Source organism: Saccopteryx bilineata, chromosome 4, assembly GCF_036850765.1.
Source record: "Saccopteryx bilineata isolate mSacBil1 chromosome 4, mSacBil1_pri_phased_curated, whole genome shotgun sequence".
Taxonomy (NCBI): Eukaryota; Metazoa; Chordata; class Mammalia; order Chiroptera; family Emballonuridae; genus Saccopteryx; species Saccopteryx bilineata.
This window is the reverse complement of record NC_089493.1, coordinates 93,820,504-93,842,212: the sequence shown is the minus strand read 5'-3', so window position 1 is coordinate 93,842,212 and position 21,709 is coordinate 93,820,504. Positions and strand designations below refer to the sequence as shown.

At 42.3% G+C, this 21,709-nt stretch overlaps 1 protein-coding gene across 1 annotated transcript in view; it reads right to left on the bottom strand.

The window, feature by feature from the left end:
• The window catches only part of RNF212B (ring finger protein 212B), a 48,425-nt gene extending 32,926 nt beyond the window's left edge, over positions 1-15,499 (bottom strand). Inside the window, exons 1-4 of the mRNA XM_066275459.1 lie at positions 15,468-15,499; positions 14,285-14,421; positions 4,019-4,119; positions 187-239 (exon numbers count right to left, since the gene is read on the bottom strand). Of these exons, the coding sequence (XP_066131556.1) occupies positions 187-239; positions 4,019-4,119; positions 14,285-14,316 (186 nt within the window). The 5' untranslated portion in view covers positions 14,317-14,421; positions 15,468-15,499. The remainder of the gene's footprint in view (positions 1-186; positions 240-4,018; positions 4,120-14,284; positions 14,422-15,467) is intronic.
• Between the last annotated feature and the right edge of the window lie 6,210 nt (positions 15,500-21,709).

The window sequence follows — 21,709 nt, the reverse complement described above, 5'->3', positions numbered from 1 at the left end:
CTTCCCTTCCTTCATTCCTTCTTTCCTTCCTTCCTTCCTTTCCTTCCTCCCTCCCTCCCTGCCTCCCTTCCTTCCATTCATCCTTCTAATCTCAGTGCTTAGTCATTCATCAACTATACTCTTTGTATACTTCCTACAGGGCAGAAATGGGATAAAATGGTTTATGGGAGCGGAAGAAAAACTTACATTATCAGAAAGAACCAGATGCTTGCAGGCAGCTCCACAAACAGAACATTTTTCTAGAATGGAGAGGGGAAAAAGTGTTGGGTTTTCATGGACAGAAAGTAAGATTTTTCCTAAAGTACATAGTAAAGTCTAGTAGGCTAGCAAGAGAAGAAAAAAATTTAGAATACCATTTGCTATAAAAGGATATCAACTTGAATTCTGTTCTCTAAATCGGTATTTCCAAACTTGTATGTTGATGACAAGTAAGACTTTCACACTGTACCTCAACCCATCTTCCTCTTTATCAATTCCCAATTTTCTTATGTGGGTGAGGGATATCCTAACATGCCAGAAGTAGTACTGGAGTACAATGACCAAAGTACTGGGAAGAGTACATGAGCACTCAATGATCTCAATAATAGTTACTCTTTATTGTCCCACCTACCCGACAGTAGGCACACATTAGATACTGTAAGAAATTCTTCAATCAATCCTGCCCTGTTTTCACTTTGCTAATATTCCTGAATCTTGTTTTGAAGCTCTCCTACTCTTAATCTCAAATTAACTCATTCTGAAAGTTGAGAAAAATAAAATTCCTAATCTTCTCTTGTAAATTAAAATTTTAGTAGTGGTGCCTGTTATTAAGATAAATGCCATGTCAGTAGAAAACATCACATGGCAAATATTTCACTGAGACAAACCGCTCCAAAGTGATCTGCTATTACCATAGTCAACAGCTTTGTTACATTAGCAGATGATTTAAAGGGGTCATGAGATTCATATGGAGCAGTGATTTTCAACCTTTTTCATCTCATGGCACATTAAAAACTAAAATTCTGTGGCACAATATGCTTTTTGCCAATCTGACAAATAATATATAGGTTTAATTTTGATTCATTCACACCAGATGGCTATTGTGTTGACTGTTGTCATTTTTTTAATTTGACTACCCAAGGGAAAAAAGGTCAGTGCCACTGACTAGTCAGGTATTTCAGGTTTTAAAAATTCTTGTGGCACATCAGTGTGCTGTGGAACACTGGCTAAAAATCACTGATATATATATAGAGAAAAAAAGATTCTCCAGAGGCTACCTATTCTGACTCTTCTTTCCTTGGAGATTAAAGTTTTTTCCAAGCCTTCCCTTCATATTATTGTTAGAGTGAGGTAGCAATTGCAAATCATTCTTCTATTTAAGAAAAACACAAAACAAACAAATTTCCACAGCTCTCCATCCCACAGGATAAAGTTCAGGTTCTTTAGCCTGAAATACAGAGCCGTCCAGTATCTAGTCACTGCCTATTCATCTAGCCTCAGGTATCACCAATCCCACCTTATTTTTTATGGTCTACAAATCTCAACCATGTGTAGTCTCTTGCACTATGGTTCTATGATGTAGAATGCTTTTATACATGTTCTCTCAAACTGGAATGCTTTTCCCTGCCTATCCACTTGGCAAACTCCAGTTTATTATTCAAAACTCTATTGAAGCAACAACTCTTTTATAAAATCTTTCCTGTTCAAAGTACCCTATCCTGAGTCCTTCTTCTGGGCTACTTCCATACCTTGTAAGCATTTAGCATTTAAAAAACCACATTAAATTTGAGATTCATTTCTAAAACTTAGTATCTGTAAGAACTTGGTCAAATAACTTATCCTACCTGAACCAGTTCCTCATTTGTAAAGTGGGTCTATTAACAATTACTTCCGCCTGACCAGGCGGTGGCGCAGTGGATAGAGTGTCGGACTGGGATGCAGAAGACCCAGGTTCGAGACCCCGAGGTCACCAGCTTGAGCGCGGGCTTATCTGGTTTGAGCAAAAGCTCACCAGCTTGGACCCAGGGTCGCTGGCTCCAGCAAGGGGTTACTCAGTCTGCTGAAGGCCCACAGTCAAGGCACATATGAGAAAGCAATCAATGAACAACTAAGGTGGGGTACCCAAACTACAGGCCGCATGCAGCCCCCTGAGGCCATTTATCCAGCCCCCACCGCACTTCTGGAAGGGGTACCTCTTTCATTGGTGGTCAGTGAGAGGAGCATAGTTCCCATTGAAATACTGGTCAGTTTGTTGATTTAAATTTACTTGTTCTTTATTTTAAATATTGTATTTGTTCCCATTTTGTTTTTTTTACTTTAAAATAAGATATGTGCAGTGTGCATAGGGATTTGTTCATAGTTTTTTTTATAGTCCGGCCCTCCAACAGTCTGGGGGATAGTGAACTGGCCCCCTGTGTAAAAAGTTTGGGGACCCCTGAACTAAGGTGTCGAAACGAAAAACTGATTATTTTTTTATTTTATTTTATTTTTTTACAGAGACAGAGAGAGGGATAGACAGGGACAGAGAGACAGGAACAGAGAGATGAGAAGCATCAATCATTAGTTTTTCGTTGCACATTGCGACACCTTAGTTGTTCATTGATTGCTCTCTCATATGTGCCTTGACCGTGGGCCTTCAGCAGACCGAATAACCCCTTGCTCGAGCCAGCGACCTTGCATCCAAGCTGGCGAGCGTTTTGCTCAAGCCAGATGAGCCCGTGCTCAAACTGGCAACCTCGGGGTCTCGAACCTGGGTCTTCCGCATCCCAGTCTGATGCTCTATCCACTGAGCCACCGCCTGGTCAGGCGAAAAACTGATGATTGATGCTTCTCATCTCTCTCCGTTCCTGTCTATCTGTCCCTATCTATCCCTCTCTCTGACTCTCTCTCTGTCCCTGTAAAAAAAAACCAAAAGAACACAAAAACAAACAAAAAAACCCAATTACTTCCTGGGATTGTGGTGAGAATATATAAAATTGGTACATGTGAAAAGGCTTTTTATTTATTTATTTATTTATTTAAGTGTGAGGAAGGGAGATAGACAGACTCCCACATGCTCTCTGACCTGGATCCACCCAGGAACCCCCATCTTGGGCCAATGTTCAGACCAGAGCACTGGCTGCAAGAGGGGAAGAGAGAAAGAGCAGGGGAGAGATGGTTGCTTCTCATGTGTGCCCTGACCGGGGATTGAACCTGGGGCATTCACATGCTGGACCAAGGCTCTATCCACTGCGCAAACCAGCCAGGGCATGAAAATACTTTTTTTCTTTTTGACCAAGACAGAGAAAGAGTAAGAAAAAGGGACAAATAAGGACAGAGAGGCAGAAAAGGAGCGAAATGAAAAGCATCAATTCCTTGTTGCAGCATCTTAGTTGTTCATTGATTGCTTTTTCATGTGCCTTGACCAGAGGGCTACAGCGGAGCGAGTGACCCTTTGCTCAGCCAGTGAACTTGGGCTTCAAGCCAGCAACCTTTGGGCTCAAGACACTGACCATGGAGTCATGTCTATGATCCCACACTCAAGCCAGTGACCTCAGGGTCTCGAACCTGGGTCCTCTGCATCCCAGTCCGTTGCTCTATCCACTGCACCACAGCCTGGTCAGGCTAAAAATACTTTTTAAATAGCAAAAGTATCACCACTACCACCATCACCATTATCATCATTTCTAATCAAATTGATTCCACAATCTAGACCACTTCCAATTAGAAATGGCTCTTGTTATCAACTAAACTGTCCCCTATTCCTTCTTGTTGTTTTTTATCTTTTCTCTAATTAGTCTGATAATCTTGTGGCTTTCTCATTTGCACAGGCTTTAAAACACTTTTGAAGTCTTTTGGTGGTCAAGTAATGGGTATTCCATTTGCTAAATCATTCTTAATTTATAGATTCCTCAAATTTCCACAATCAACAGTTTCCCACTGTAACTGCACCACCTTTGGCCTACTAAGCGATTTTTATCCCAAGTTACAAAGAAATGGCTAATCATTATTTCCAGGTTAAAACATTTTTGCCCGAATCTGTAACAGTTAAGTTACTCACCCGGAGTCACACACTTCTTACAGAAAATATGGCCACAGTTGGTGACAAAAAAGTGGGCCCCATCTTTTCGGAAACACCGGTTGCAGTGAAACCAATCCATTCTGGAGCAGATAAAAAAAAAGTGAGAGAGGATTAGAATAACCTCTGACATAATAGAATTATCGCTTTTCCAAAAGCTATAATTTAACAATGTTTGCTTATGTCCTATCTTATTGGTATGTGGGCATATTACTGTGGGTATTCCAACTGGTTGTATGGAAGTTACATATAGCTCTGAAGTAAAAAAAGCAGACTGCAGACTATGTTTCACCTTTTTAAAAAAATATTAGTATTTAGAAAACAGAACAAAATTTTTTTTTGAATGGTGTGATTATGAGTGTGTGTATGTCTGTGTGTTACCTTTATATATTTTTTATTTCCCAAGTTTTCTGGATTAATTCATAATTAATTTGTTTAAATGTTTATTTTATTGATTTTAGAGAAGGGAAGAGAGAGAGCAGGAAGAGGCAGGAATATTTGTTCCTGTATGTGCCCTGACCGGGACGGAACCCACAACTTCTGTGCTTCCATATGATGCTCTAACCAATGAAGCTATCTGGCCAGGGCCATAATTGATTTTTTTTTTACAGGGACAGAGAGGAACAGATAGGGCCAGATAGACAGGAAGGGAGAGAGATGAGAAGCATCAGCTCTTCATTGCAGCACCCCAGTTGTTCATTGATCGCTTTCCCATATGTGCCTTGAGTGGGGGGCTACAGCAGACTGAGGGACCCCTTGCTCAAGCCAGCAACCTTGGGCCCAAGCTGGTGAGCCTTGCTCAAACCAGATGAGCCCGCACTCAAGCTGGTGACCTCGGGGTTTTGAACCTGGGTTTTCCGCATCCCAGTCTGACGCTCTATCCATTGCACCACTGCCTGATCAGGCCCATTATTAATATTTTAATAAAACAAAAGAACCATTTGTTTCTTTCCTAATAATTTCCTGTGATATTTGAGACAGGACCAGGAAGGGTGGACCAAATATAGATCACATATTGGCCACCTGGGACACATTTTAACTAAGGGAAACATGGTTCGTGAATCTTTTATTTTTGGCTTGTACTTCTTCCTTCATACTACACAAACTCAGAATCATAAATCTGGAAGGGGCTCTGAAATCATTTAACATTTTTTCCAATCCCATCATTTTTTAAAAGATGTGCCTGATGGCCCTGGACAGTGGCTAAGTGGATAGAGCGTGGGCCCAGAGTATGGATGTCCATAGTTTCATTCCAGGTCAGGCACACAAGAGAAACAACCATCTGCTTCTCTCTCTTTCCCTCTCCTTGTTCTCTCCCTCTTCTTCTCCCATAGCCAGTAGCTTGACTGGTTAGGGCAGGGGCCCCTAAACTTTTTACATAGTGGCACAGTGGATAGAGCATCAGACTGGGAAGCAGAGGACCCAGGCTCAAAACCTCGAGGTCACAGGGTTGAGCACGGACTCACCAGATTGAGCACGGGATCATAGACATGACCCCATGGTTGCTGGCTTGAGCCCAAGGTCGCTGGCTTGAATATTTTTTAGCAAATCTGGGGTTGAATCATTGTCCTGCCACTGCGATCTCAAGCTGTGCAGCCTGAGCCTCAGATTCCTCATCTATAAATTGGGGTCATTAGTAGGTCTGAGCTCACAGGACCATCATGAGGATTAGAGGAGATGATGTTTATTTAAAACAAACAAACAAACAAACAAAAAATATATATATAGCACCTGACCAGGCGGTGGCGCAGTGGAAAGAGTGTTGGACTGGGATGCGGAGGACCCAGGTTCGAGACCCCCAAGGTTGCCAGCTTGAGCGCGGGCTCATCTGGTTTGAGCAAAAGCTCACCAGCTTGGACCCAAGGTCGCTGGCTCGGGCAAGGGGTTACTCGGTCTGCTGAGGCCCACAGTCAAGGCACATATGAAAAAGCAATCAATGAACAACTAAGGTGTGCAACGAAAAACTAATGTTTGATGCTTCTCATCTCTCTCCGTTCCTGTCTGTCTGTCCCTCTCTCTCTGTCTCTGTAAAAAAAAAAATTGTGTGTGTGTGTATATATATATATAAAATATGTACTATATATAAATATATATATTTATATATATATAAAATATGTACTAGTTTGACTTCCTTTGAAATTAAATTGGGAAAAATAACCAAATAAGAAGGTAATTTTTTCCTCACAGAAGTCTTTTATTTGAAAACAAGTTTTAAAATAGTTTATGAAGAAGTTTATTGAATGATGACTGGTTTGCACCACACTTTAAATTTTTGTCATTTAAGGTAAGATTCTCAATAAAAACTCATTGAATCAATACAAAGGTAACTACACAAAGCCATGAGCTTCAGGTTTCAATTTGTTGCTCACTAGACACTAACTTCCACTAGGAAGTGAGTCTACAGAACTACCGAAAAGGCCTCACTACATATGCCTTGGAGTGTTTAGAGGCAGCAAAAACAATTTAAGTCAAATGAGTTGGCCAGATAAAGGGCAGGAAAACAGGGTTTGTGAGGGCAAGACTTGCCTAGTTTCCAGGGGTGATAGAGATCTGGCAGGGTCTTAAATTTACCAGTATTTCTTTTACAGTTACCTTCCCAGAAGTCGTCCCAAAAGACGGCGGATCTCACCGAAATCATTTAGTTCTCCTCACGAAGGCTTGCAAATGGCGGGAAAACTCCCTGGCGCTGCACCACGCACCAGGAAAGGGCAAGAGGCTGGGCGTGGCCCGCGACGGCGTGCGCGAGATGTGGGCGGGGCTAAGCGCAGGGTGCTTACTGTGGGGCGGGGCGGCGGGGGCGTAGTGAGAACGAGGGCGGGGCTCCCGGTGGTCCGCTAGGCAGGGCTGCCTCTTCCCTGTCCCGGGAGACTCCTCATTTAAGACTATTAACAAGCCTGACCTGTCTGTGGTGGCTCAGCGGGTCAACTGTCGACCTCAAACGCTGAGGTCACGAATTTCCTCGGGTTTGCTTGATCGACACACACACACAGAGAAGCAACAACTATGAGATGATGCTTCCTTCTCCTCCCCTACTGCCTTTCTCTGTCTGTCTGTCTGTCTCTCTCTCTCTCAAAATCAATAAAATCTTTTTTAAAAAGATTAGGGCCTGGGCCCTGGCCGGTTGGCTCAGCAGTAGAGCGTTAGCCTGGCGTGCGGGGGACCCGGGTTCGATTCCCGGCCAGGGAACATAGGAGAAGCGCCCATTTGCTTCTCCACCCCCACCCCTCTCCTTCCTCTCTGTCTCTCTCTTCCCCTCCCGCAGCGAGGCTCCATTGGAGCAGGGATGGCCTCGGCTCCTTGGCCTCTGCCCCAGGCGCTAGAGTGGCTCTGGTCGAGGCAGAGCTACGCCCCGGAGGGGCAGAGCATCGCCCTCTGGTGGGCAGAGCGTCGCCCCTAGTGGGCGTGCCGGGTGGATCCTGGTCGGGTGCATGCGGGAGTCTGTCTGACTGTCTCTCCCCATTTCCAGCTTCAGAAAAATACAAAAAAAAAAAAAAAAAAAAAAAAGATTAGGGCCTGACCTGTGGTGTGGCACAGTGGATAAAGCGTCGACCTGGAAATGCTGAGGTCGCCGGTTCAAAACCCTGGGCTTGCCTGGTCAAGGCACATATGGGAGTTGATGCTTCCAGCTCCTCCCCTCTTCTCTCTCTCTGTCTCTCCTCTCTCTCTCTCTCTCTATCTTTCTCTCTCTATTTCCCTCTCTCTCTCCTCTCTAAAATGAATAAATAAAAAAAATAGAAAAAAAAAAGATTAGGAACAAATAAGGAATATAACCTAATTGCATACTTGTTACTGAGAGAACAAGATGAATGTATAGTAAACCTCATGATGTTCCAGGACAGTAACACACTAGAAAGTGGTCACAAAGCAGATGAAACATTCAACCTAATATATATTTTTTAAAGATTCTTTTCTTTTTTTTTTTTTTTTCTTTTTTTTACAGGGACAGAGAGAGAGAGAGAGGGATAGACAGGGACAGACAGGAACGGAGAGAGATGAGAAGCATCAATCATTAGTTTTTCATTGCGACACCTTAGTTGTTCATTGATTGCTTTCTCATATGTGCCTTGACCGCGTGGCTACAGCAGACTGAGTAACCCCTTGCTCGAGGCAGCGACCTTGGGTCCAAGCTGGTGAGCTTTTGCTCAAACCAGATGAGCCCACACTCAAGCTGGTGACCTTGGGGTCTCGAACCTGGGTCCTTGGCATCCCAGTCCAACGCTCTATCCATTGCACCACTGCCTGGTCAGGCATAATATTTTTTATATTTTTCTGAAGCTGGAAACGGGGAGAGACAGTCAGACAGACTCCCGCATGCGCCCGACCGGGATCCACCCGGCACGCCCACCAGGGGGCGATGCTCTGCCCCTTTGGGGCATCTATCTGTCGCGACCAGAGCCACTCCAGGGCCTGGGGCAGAGGCCAAGGAGCCATCCCCAGCGCCCGGGGCCATCCTTGCTCCAATGGAGCCTCGCTGCAGGAGGGGAAGAGAGAGACAGAGAGGAAGGAGAGGGGTAAGGGTGGAGAAGCAGATGGGCGCTTCTCCTGTGTGCCCTGGCCGGGAATCGAACCCGGGACCCCTTGCACGCCAGGCCGACGCTCTACCACTGAGCCAAATAGCCAGGGCCTTATTTTTTAATGAAATAAAGAAAATAATAGATACTTTGAAAGAACAGCATAAATCAAAATTATAAAAGCTAAAAAATGATATAGATCAGGGGTCCCCAAACTTTTTACACAGGGGGCCAGTTTACTGTCCCTCCTATCGTTGGAGGGCCGGACTATAAAAAAAAACTATGAACAAATCCCTATGCACACTGCACATATCTTATTTTAAAGTAAAAAAACAAAACGGGAACAAATACAATATTTAAAATAAAGAACAAGTAAATTTAAATCAACAAACTGACCAGTATTTCAATGGGAACTATGGGCCTGCTTTTGGCTAATGAGATGGTCAATGTCCGGTTCCATATTTGTCACTGCTAGCCGTAACAACTGATATGACGTGCTTCCAGAGCCATGACGCGTGCGTCCCGTGTCACCGGAAGTAGGATGACTCCTTATCCTGTGCTCCTCTCACTGACCACCAATGAAAGAGGTGCCCCTTCCGGAAGTGTGGCAGGGGCCAGATAAATAGCCTCAGGGGCCGCATGCAGCCCGCGGGCTGTAGTTTGGGGACCCCAGATATAGATAGAGAACAGTTGGGCCTGACCTGTGGTAGCACAGTGAATAAAGCATCAACCTGGATCACTGAGGTCCTGAGGTGGAAACTCTGGGCTTGCTTGGTCAAGGCACATATGGGAGTTGATGGTTTCTGTTCCTCCCCCTCCTCTCTCTTTCTCTCTCTCTCCTCTCTAAAATGAATAAATTTTAAAAAGTGAGAGAGAACAGTCAGGTATTAAATGAGAACTAAGAAATCTCAGGAAAAAAACAAACGTTTCAGAAGTAAAAAAATGAGGAAAAAACACAATTAAGGGCTGAAAGAAAAAAAAAGATAAGAGTTTTCAGAGAAAGTGATAGATATGGAAAACAACCAAGAGATTTTACAAACACACATACATACATATTTATTCCTCCAAGGAATACCAGAGCGATGTATCAGAACAAATGCTTAAAACAAAATTTTGAGAAATTTTTCCTGAAATAAAATTAGTCGTAAGTCTACATATTGAAAAGGCATATTATGTATGGGAGAAAACAACCAGGATAGTCAAAAACAAAAAAACCTCCTTGAGCATCCAGGCAAAAGGTACTAGTCACTTACAAGGTGGAAAAGAAAAAGAAAATTAGATTGGCATCAGACTTCTCTCAGCAGCATTTAATGCTAGAAACAATAAAACAGCATTTTCAAGATTTTTTTTCTTTTTTAAGATTTCAAAAAGAAAATATAGCCCAAGAATTTTATATCCTCATATACTGTATTCAGGTATAAATGCCACTTACAAAATGTGAATATGAGCTTTTTCCTGAGAAAACCACTAAATAGTGGTTCTCAAACTTTTTGGTCTTGGAACTCCTTTACATTTTCAAACCAGGGACCTCAGCATTCCAGGTCAAGGCTTTATCCACTGTGCCATCACATGTCGGAACTCCTTTACATTTTAATAATTATTGAAGACCTCCCCAAAGAGTTTTGTTGACTATATCTGTCAATATTTACCATATTAGCAATTAAAACTAAGAAATTAAAAATATTTAGCCCTGTTCCAATACAATAGCTCAGTTAGTTAGAGCTTCTTCCAGAAGCACAGAGGTTGTGGGTTCAATCCCTGATCAGGGCCCATAGAGTAACAGATTGATGGTTCTGTCTCGCTCTCTCCCTCCTCCTCTCTAAAATCAGTAAATATTTTTTTTACACTTGAAAAAAAGTGAATATATTTATGTATTAATTCATTTGAAAACAGAAATAACCCCATTAAATATTAACATAACTTATGAAAAATAACTGTATTTTCCAAAATCAAATCAATTTAGCAAGAGGAGTGGCATTGCTTAGAGTTTTATAATCTCTGACTATCTGACTTGATAGAAATCAGCTGGATTCCCACATCTACTTCTGTGTTGACTCTGTTGCAGTATGCTGTTTTGGTTGAAGTGTGTGAAGATCTGGACTCACCAAAATATGTAGTTAGAAAAGGTGGTAGTAGTTTAATAGCTTGTTCAGATAACTGTGAACATTTTTCTTTGATTCTGTAATAAATTTTCAAATTTCAAGAAGTAGGGCCCTGACTGGGTGACTCAGATATTTTCCCTTATTTTCTTCTAGAAATTCTAGAAACCTAGAGTTATAGTTTTGAATTTATATGTAGGAATTTAATCCACTTTGAGTTAATTTTTCTTTTTTTTAATTCTTTTCTTTCTTTCTTTCTTTCTTTCTTTCTTTCTTTCTTTCTTTCACAGAGACAGAGAGAGAGTCAGAGAGAGGGACAGACAGGCAGGAACAGAGAGAGATGAGAAGCATCAATCATTAGTTTTTTGTTGCGACACCTTAGTTGTTCATTGATTGCTTTCTCATATGTGCCTTGACCTGGGGCAGACCGAGTAACCCCTTGCTCAGCCAGCAACCTTGGATCCAAGCTGGTGAGCTTTGCTCAAACCAGATGAGCCCGCGCTCAAGCTGGCGACCTCGGGGTCTTGAACCTGGGTCCTCTGCATCCCAGTTTGATGCTCTATCCACTGCACCACCGCCCAGTCAGGCGAGTTAATTTTTCTATGTGATGTAACGTATGAAGTTCTTTCATGTATGTATGTTTATGGTTTTGTTTTTGTTTTCTGCATACGGATACTCAATTGTTCTTTCATCATTCGTTGAAAAGATGGTATTTTTAAAACTAAATTACCTTTCTCAAAACATCATTTGTCCAGCCCTGACTGGATATCTCGGTTGGTTAGAGCATTGTCCCAATAATGAACATGGAATGGTTGCAAGTTCAATCCCTGATTAGGGCACATACAGAAACAGATAGATGCTTTTCTCTCTCTCTCTCAAATCATAAATAATTTTTTTTTTTTTTTTACAGAGACAGAGAGAGAGTCATAGAGAATGACAGATAAGGACAGACAAGAAGGGAGAGAGATGAGAAGCATCAATTCTTCACTGCAACACTTTAGTTGTTCATTGACTGCTTTCTCATAAGTGCCTTGACCAGGGGCTATAGCAGAGCAAGTGACCCCTTGCTTAAGCCAGCGACCTTAGGCTTCAAGCCAGCAACCTTAGGGTTCAAGCCAGTCTATGATCCCACGCTCAAGCCAGAGACCCCATGCTCAAGCCAGATGAGCCCACGTTCAAGCCAGTGACTTTGGGGTTTTGAACCTGGGTCCTCTGCATCCCAGTCTCATGCTCTATCCACTGTGCCACTGCTTGGTCAGGCCATAAATAAAACTTTTTAAAAATTTTAAGAAAACAATTATTCATAAGAAAACAATTCCATTTATAATAGCATCAAAAAGAATAAAATACTTAGGAATAAATTTAACAAAGGAGCTCAACACTTGTACATGGAAAACTATAATATTGTTGACAATACTACTCAAAGTAGTATTTATAGATTTAATGTAATCCCTATCAAAATTCCAGTGGTGATTTTGCAGAAATTGAAAAACCCATTCTGGCCCTAGTTGGTGGTTCAGTGGATAGAGCGTTGGCCTGGTGTATGGACGTCCTGAGTTCGATTCTGGTCAGGGCACACAAAAAAAGGGACCATCTGCTTCTCTCTCTCCCTCTCCCACTTCTCTCCCCCTTTCCCTCCCTCAGGCAGTGGCTCGACTGGTTCCAGCGTCAGCCTCAGGTGCTAAAAATAGCTTGACTGATTACAGCATCAGCCCCAGATGGGATTTGCTGAGTGGATCTTGGTCAGGGCACACTAGGGAGTCTGTCTCACTATCTCCCCTCCTCTCACTTAAAAAAAAAGAGGAAAAGAAAATTTTAAGCTTTGTGCATCAAAGGACACTATCAAGAGAACAAAAAGTCAATGCCTGACCAGGTGGTGGCACAGTGGATAGACGTCAGACTGGGATGTGGAGGACCCAGGGTCGAGACCCAAGGTTATCAGCTTGAGCACAGGCTCATCTGGTCTGAGCAAAGCTCACCAGCTTGGACCCAAGGTCGCTGGCTTGAGCAAAGGGTTACTTGCTTTGCTGTAGCCTCACGGTCAAGGCACATATGAGAAAGCAATCAATGAACAACTAAGGTGTCACAACGAAAAACTAATGATTGATGCTTCTCATCTCTTTCTGTTCCTGTCTGTCTGTCCCTATCTATCCCTCTCTCTGACTCTCTCTCTGTCTCTGTAAAAATAAAAATAAAAAAAGAGAACAAAAAGTCAATAAAAAGAAAAAAAAGAGAGCAGAGTCAGCCCACAAAAATATTTGAAAATCATAAAAGTAATGAGTTTAATTTTCAAAATATAAAGAACTATAACTCAACAAGAAAAAGACAAACAACTCAGTTAAAAAATAGGCAAAAGACTTGAACAGACATTTCTACAGAGAATATATACAGATGGCCATGTAAAAATGCTCAATGTGATTACTCATTAGAGAACAAATCCAAACCACAATGAGATACTATTTTACATCTATTAGGATGGCTATAATTTTTTAAAAGGAAAACTAAAGTGTTGGGGAAGATGTGAGGTTATTGGAACCCTTATATATTGCTGGTGGGAATGTACAGTGGTGCCTTTCATGTATAACAGTTTGGTGGTTCTTCAGAAAGTTAAACATACAACTACCCTACCATAAGACCCAGAAATTCCACTGCTAGGTATAAATCCAGAAGTATTAAAAACAGGGACTCAGCCTGACCAGGCAGTGGCGCAGTGGATAGAGCGTCGGACTGGGATGCCGAGGACCCAGGTTCGAGACCCTGAGGTTGCCAGCTTGAGGGCAGGCTCATCTGGCTTGAGCAAAATAAAAAATGCTCACCAGCTTAGTCCCAAGGTCGCTGGCTCAAGCAAGGGGTTACTCGGTTTGATGAAGGCCCACGGTCAAGGCACATATGAGAAAGCAATCAATGAACAACTAAGGTGTCGCAACGAAAAACTGATGATTGATACCTCTCATCTCTCTTTGTTCCTGTCTGTCTGTCCCTATCTATCCTTCTCTCTGACTCTCTCTCTCTGTCCCTGTAAAGAAAAATAAAATAAAATAAACTTACTTAAAAAGATTATTAAAAAAAAAAACAAAAAAAGGGACTCAAACAGATACTTGTACACCAATGTTCACAACATTGATGCAGCACTACTCACAATAGCCGAAAGGTGGCAACAGTCCAAGTGTCCATCAACTTGGATTTGAATGGATAACAACTTGGATTTGAATGGATATCCAACAAGATGAATGGATAAACATTGTGGTATATATGTATAAGGGAATATTATGCAGCCATAAAAAGGAATGAATTTCTGCCTCCATGACCTTCATTTGCTTCAGGCAGTAGAATGGCTTTGATTGCAGCGGAGCAACGCCTCATATGGGCAGAGCATTGCCCCATGGTGGGCATGCCGGTGGATCCCAGTCGGGCACATGCGAGAGTCTGTCTGTTTGCCTCCCCCCTGCTTCTCACTTTGGAAAAATACAAAAAAAAAAAAAAAGAATGAAGTTCTGATGCTTGCTAAGTGAAATAAGCCAGACACAAAACAACGAATATTGTATGATTCGACTTCTATGAAGTATCTAGAAAAGTCTAATTCACAGAGATAGCAGTCTCCCCCATCCCCTCAAAAAAAGAAGTCAGCAGGGCCTGACCTGTGGTGGTGCAGTGGATAAAGCATCAACATGGAATGCTGAAGTTGCTGGTTCGAGATCCTGGGCTTGCCCAGTCAAGGCACATACATATGAGAAGAAAATTCATGCCTCATCCTTTCTCTCTCTTGCTCTGCTCTCTAAAATCAATAAATAAAGAAAAATTAAGGCCCTGGCTGGTTGGCTCAGTGGTAGAGCGTCGGCCTGGCGTGCGGAGGACCTGGGTTCGATTCCCGGCCAGGGCACATAGGAGAAGCGCCCATTTGCTTCTCCACCCCCCCTCCTTCCTCTCTGTCTCTCTCTTCCCCTCCCGCAGCCGAGGCTCCATTGGAGCAAAGATGGCCCAGGCGCTGGGGATGGCTCCTTGGCCTCTGCCCCAGGCGCTAGAGTGGCTCTGGTCTTGGCAGAGCAACGCCCTGGAGGGGCAGTGCATCGCCCCCTGGTGGGCAGAGCGTTGCCCCTGGTGGGCGTGCGGGGTGGATCCCGGTGGGGCGCATGTAGGAGTCTGTCTGACTGTCTCTCCCCGTTTCCAGCTTCAGAAAAATACAAAAAAAAAAAAAAAGAAAGAAAAATTAAGAAGTTAGCAAAGGCTGGGTGAAGAAGAGAATGGAGAGTTATTATTTAATGGGTATAGAGTTTCTGTTTGAGGTGATAAAAAACAGTGGAACTAGAGGTGATGGTTGCACAACAATTTGATACCACAATTTAAAAAAGAATCCCACAGAGGTAAAGTGCCCTTTTCATCATATCCCATCAGGACGTTCATGATATCCACATGACAACCTGCTGATTTAATTTTATTCACTTCGTTAAGGTAATATTTGCTATCTTTTTTTTAAATATATTTTTTATTTTTTTAAACTTTATTCAGTTTTTTTTTAGAGCAAGACACACACACACACACACACACACACACACGAGAGAGAGAGAGAGAGAGAGAGAGAAGGGAGAGGAGCAGGAAGCATCAACTCTCATATGTGCCTTGACCAGGCAAGCCCATTGAACTGGCGACCTCAGCGTTCCCAGGTCGACACTTTATCCACTGCGACACCACAGGTCAGGCAGTACTTGCTATCTTTGTCCACTATAAAGTTAATTATTTTTCCCTTTCTATATTCTTTGGAAGTAAAACTACAAAGCCAGCCCACTCTCAAAGTAGGGGAGAATAAGGAAGATATATACATACATTATTATTCCGTTAAAAAAATTTTTTCTGCCTGACGTGTGGTGGCGCAGTGGATAAAGCGTTGACCTGGAAATGCTGAGGTTGCTGGTTCGAATCCCTGGGCTTGCCTGGTCAAGGCACATATGGGAGTTGATGCTTCCAGGTCCTTCCCCCTTCTCTCTCTCTTTGTCTCTCTTTCTGCCTTAAAAAACAAAACCAAAAAAAAAAAACCAATAAACTTTCCTTTAAAAAAATTTTTTTTTCTATTCCATCATTAAGTTTATTATTCAATCATCTCTTTATATCAGTATGGATGCATGTATATTTATTTTATTCTTCTGGTTATAACCTAATAGTATATTATTTGTTTTGTTGCTGAAATTATTCCATTTGGGTCAGTTCCTAGAGCTTCTTCTAGCCTTGCAACTTCCCTTCAGTTTGATTTGCAGGCTTTCCTTACAACATGGCTCCCAAATGCCAGTCTTCACTTCCATCTCAAATGAAGAAACCGAGACTGTTTCTGCCCCCAAGCCAAGAAAGAAATATGATCAACCCCCTATTTTATAAAACAATTCTGGGGACAGAATGAAGGGATGGAAGGTCACATACAGACAGGAGATTGGTTGGTAGGCTGTCACAATAGGAGAGATGTGCATAGTGCTAGAATAAGAAGATATGGAATAAGAAGAAAAAGACAGTTGTGAAACAATTTTCGGAAGCAGAACTCACAGGCCTTGGTGACCAACTGGATTGAGGCTACAAAGGGAGAGGGAGGAGAAAAGTTGAAAGTCTCCTGGATGGCTAAAAGCATGATGGTATGAGAACATTATGTTATGGCCATGGCTAGGATTGGGGAACACAGGAAAAAGAACAGCTTTGTCTGGGAAACTGAGGGAAGTTTGGTTTAAAACCCAATGACTGGTATAATCTAATGGGGCTAATACCAGGACTTAAAGCTGGAGTATGTATTTTTCTCATTCTAAGCACCCTTTCTAAGTACATGAATTGTAATGTTTTAGAAGTTTCCTTCTGCTCCTTGCATCATCTATGTTTGTTATTGTCTATGGCTTTCATGTGGAGCTTTCCTCAAATGTCCAGGGATCATTTGTTGAGCAGCCAGGTAACTAAGCTGAGCCTGGACTTTAGGAGGAGAGAGAGAAAGAGAGAGACAGAGAGAGAGAGAGAAAGAGAGACTTATTATGACAAATTGGCTCATGTAATTATGGAGTCTGAGAAGTCCAGCAATCTGCCATCTTCAAGCTAAAGACTCATACAAGCTTGTGATATAATTCAGTCTGTGTGTAAAGGCTTGAGAACCAGGGGAACCAATAGTTTAAGTCCCATCTGAGGGTTAAAGAAGAGGAGATGAGATGTCCCAACTCAAGCAGGAACACAGGAAGCAAAAAAGGGGGGGGGCTTATTCCTTCTTTCGCTGCCTTTTGTCCCATTCAGATCCTCAACAGATTGGATGATGCCCACTTACATTGGGGAAAGCAATTGACTTCGCTGAGTCTGCCACATCAAATGCTAACTAATCTGGAAACAACCTCACAGACACACCCAGAAATGATGTTTAATTTGGGCACCTGTGGTCAGTCAAGTTGATAAAATTAATCATCAAAGCTCTTGAGGCCTTGGCCCTGGCCGTTTGGCTCAGTGGTAGAGCCTCAGCCTGGCATGTAGAAGTCTCAGGTTTGATTCCAGGCCAGGACACACAGGAGAAGCGCCCATGTGCTTCTCCACTCTTCCCCATCTCCTTTCTTTCTATCTCCCCCCCCCCCATTGGAGCAAAGTTGGCCCTGGCACTGAGGACAGCTCCATGGCCTCCGCCTCAGGCGTTAGAATGGCTCTGGCTGCAAAGGAGCAATGCCCCAGATGGGCAGAACGTCGCCCCCCAGTGGGCATGCCAGGTGGATTCTGATCGGGCGCATGCAGGAGTCTGACTGCCACCCTGCTTCTAAATTCGGGAAAAAAAGCTCTTGAGGCCTTTAAGTCCTTGAAGATAGATGGGCTTTGTTCACTACTATATTCCCAATATCTAGCACAGTAAACAATTAATCAATATTGGCTGCATATGTTAATGAAATTAACTAAGCATACCCAGTTATATATAATCCAGTTTCTTTTAGATTTTCTTTCTCTATTAATCTAATAAACTGTGTAGTATTGGAAATTTCCTGAAAAGCTACATTCTCTTACTATGGGTTTTATACTTTACATCAGTATAGCCTGGCAAAAATCCACACTATAGCCTGGCAAAAAATTTCAGTAATTAAGTCCACACATTTTCACCTAACTAGACTCTTTTATTTCCTTTCCAACTTAGCTATGCATTTCTAATACAGGAAATCACAGTTAATTATGATTTGAGGAGAAAGGAGTAAGAAGAAATAAAGATATAGTTTTTAAAACTTGGTCTTAAGGAAAATAATTAAAGGCATAGTTTTAATCAATTAGTCACTCTAGTTTTTGGCATTCCCCCAATTAGGACATTCTTAGACACAAGGCCTGGAAGCAAGTACTCTTTATAAAATCCTCCTTTGGAACTTAGAGTTTGGATTTTCAACAGTTGGCAGTAAATAATTAAAATTTATTTTGTGCCCTAGCCGGATAGCTCAATAGCATTGTCCAAATATGTGAAGGTTGCAGGTTCAATCCCTGGTCAGGGCACATGCAGAAATGGATAACTGTTTCTGTCTGTCTGTCTTTCTCTATCTAAAATCAATCAATCAATAAATTTTAAAAGATTTATCTTGAACATATATGCCTTTACTCTCCTAATTCAATACTCAATAACCAATAACTATTGAATAAGTAAGTATTTTTAAAATTTCTTCTATATGCCAAGCCCTGCTCTAGGCATTAGTGAGATAATAGTGAAAAGCAAACCAAGGTTTTGTTTGCATGTTTGTTTGGAAAAATTTAAACATATACAAAACTAGAGCCTAACCTGTGTTGGTGCAGTGGATAAAGCGTCAACCTGGAATTCTGAGGTTGCTGGTTCGAAACCCTGCACTTATCTGGTCAAGGCACATATGGGAGTTGATGTTTCCTGCTCCTCCCCCCTTCTCTCTCTCTATCTCTATCTCTCTCTCACTCTCACTCTTTCTCCTCTCTAAAATAATTATTTTTAAAAAGGAAAAAAAATAAACATATACAAAACTAGAGAAGTTAGTGTAAAGGACTTTTATCTAATTTAAACATTATCGACTCATAGTTGGCATTCTTTCATTAATAATCTACTTTTCATCCCTCTTCCTATATTATTTTAAAGCAAATCCAAGATATATTATTTATTTCATAAATACATTGGCAAATATCTCTAAAAGATAAGTATTCTCGGCCTGATCAGGTGGTGGCGCAGTGGATGGAGCGTCAAACTGGGATGTGGAAGACCCAGGTTCGAGACCCCGAGGACGCCAGCTTGAGTGTGGGCTCCTCTGGTTTGAGCAAAAAAAGCTCACCAGCTTGGACCCAGGGTCGCTGGCTCGAGCAAGGGGTTACTTGGTCTGCTGAAGGCCCACAGTCAAGGCACATATGAGAAAGCAATCAATGAACAACTAAGATGTCACAACGAAAAATTAATAATTGATGCTTCTCATCTCTCTCCGTTCCTGTCTATCCCTCTCTCTGACTCTCTCTCTCTGTCTCTGTAAAAAAAAAAAAAAAAGATAAGTATTCTCTAACCATAGCCAAATATCATTACCCCACCTAAAAAAATAAAATAAAATAAAAAATCCAATAATCTGGAGCTTACATGCTAATAAGAGAGACAAGAAAGAAAGAAAGAAAGAAAGAAAGAAAGAAAGAAAGAAAGAAAGAAAGAAAGAAAGAAAGAAAGAGAAAGAAAGAAAGAAAGAAATAATATTAGGTAATGATGATTAAAAAAAGAAAAAACAGCCCTGGCCGGTGGCTCTGCGGTAGAGCGTCGGCCTAGCGTGCGGAGGACCTGGGTTCGATTCCCGGCCAGGGCACACAGGAGAAGCGCCCATTTGCTTCTCCACCCCTCCGCCGCGCTTTCCTCTCTGTCTCTCTCTTCCCCTCCCGCAGCCAAGGCTCCATTGGAGCAAAGATGGCCCGGGCGCTGGGGATGGCTCTGTGGCCTCTGCCTCAGGTGCTGGAGTGGCTCTGGTCGTAACATGGCGACGCCCAGAATGGGCAGAGCATCGCCCCCTGGTGGGCAGAGCATCCCCCCATGGTGGGCGTGCCGGGTGGATCCCGGTCGGGCGCATGCGGGAGTCTGTCTGACTGTCTCTCCCTGTTTCCAGCTTCAGAAAAATGAAAATAAATAAATAAATAAATAAAAATTAAAAAAGAAAAAACAAGGTCCAGTTGATGGAATAGAGACTGGTTTTCTCTTGGGCGCTCAGAGAAAGTCTCTGTGAGTAGCAATATTTGCTGAGAGATGTGTATAAAATGAGAGAGAAAGGCGTGTGACTGGAGAAAGAGTGTTCCTGATAGAGGCTCCAGCTAGTGCAAGGTCTTGAAGTAGAGCTGAGTGTTCAAAAAATAGTAAGGAGGCCTACGAGTCTGGGAGGAGTAAGTGGAAGGAAGAGCAGCAGGATATGATTTTGGAGTGGTCACTGGGGCCATGATAGAGATGCTTTTAGATTTTTTTTCTTCTTTTTAAGTCAAAGGCAGGGAGATAGACTCCTGCATGTGCCTGGACCAGAATCCACCTGGCAATCACCATCTGGGGCTATGCTGCAACCGAGTTATTTTTATTGCTTGAGGCAAAGGCTCCATGAAGCTTGAACGGAGAAAGAGAAGGAGGAGGAGTGGAGAAGCAGATGGTTGTTTCTCCTGTGTGCCCTGACTAGAAATCGAACTCAGGACATCTACACGCCAGGTAAATACTCTACCCCTGAGCCAACCAGCCAGGGCCTTAAATTTTATTCTAATTAGGCATGATGGGCAGCCATTGGAGGGTTCTGAGCAGAGGAGTGACATGACTTGACTTATGATTATAAAAGGTCATTCTGGCTGTTATGTTGAAAATAGTGTGTGCTGGGGGGGGGGGGCACAAAGAAAACTAGATAGAAGGTGACAGAGGACAATCTGACTTTGGGTGATGGGTATGCAACAGAATTGAATGACAGGATAACCCGGACATGTTTTCTTTGAATATATGTACCCTGATTTATTGATGTCACCCCATTAAAATAAAATTTTATTTATCTATAAAAAAAGAAAATAGTGTGTGGGAGGTCATTTGTAGGAGAACTGTAGAAACAGGGAGACCAATTATCAGGCTATTGAAATAGTCCAGTGAGGGCTAATGGTGAGATGGTGATGAACCAGGATGACAGTGGTGAAGATGGTAAGAAGTGATTCATTTCTAGGTAAATTTTAATGTACAGCTAATGGAGTTGGCTCACAAACCAAATGTAAGATATGTGAGAAGGTAAGTGAAGGCTGATTTCAAGACATTTGGCCTAACCAATTTGTGCCATTTACTAAAGTGGGGAATACTGGAAGAAGAGCAAGTTTGGATAAGTGTACAGAAAGTGGACATGTTAAATTTGAGATATCTAGTAAATATCTAAACAGACATCAAATAGTTAGATAATAGCTGACTTTAGAATTTATGAGAGAGATGAAGGCTGGATCTATATATCTGGGAAGTACCAACGTACAAATGCTACTGGAAGTCATAGGTCTAGATGAGGGAGGATAGTCACCCAGTCATTGAGGGAGGATAGAGAAGAGGAGAGGTTGGGAAGAGAAAAGGAGCCTAAGAAGAGACCAGTGAGAAAGAGGAAAGCCAGTAGAGTGGCTGCTCAGGAGCCATGCTGCTGTGAGAGATCAGTAAGGGGAAGACCGAAAAGTGACCACAGGATTGGACTATGTGGCGGCTATTGGTGACTTTGACAAGAATTTATTCAGCAGAGTGATGTGGATGACTGCTTAAATGTAGTGGATTCAAGCACGAATGTAGGTGAAGAAGTGAAAACTGGAGCAGAGAAGTTGGTGGTAGCTGAAAAGAAATGTTGAGTCAAGGAAAGTTCTGTTAGGTTTTGTTCTTGTTATTTAATGGAAGCTATTACAGCCCATTTGTAGGCTGATAGGAATAATCCCCTAAAGAAAAACTGATGGCGCTAGAGAGAGAGAAATAGTGTAGGAGCAAAGTCCCTGAATAGGTGAGAGAGGACATGGAAGTTCGTGCACAAGTCAGGGAGAGACACAGGATCACAGACAACACATCCATTTCTATGGGAGGGGAGTCAGGATATGTGGGTAAAGCTACAGGCAGATTGACAGAC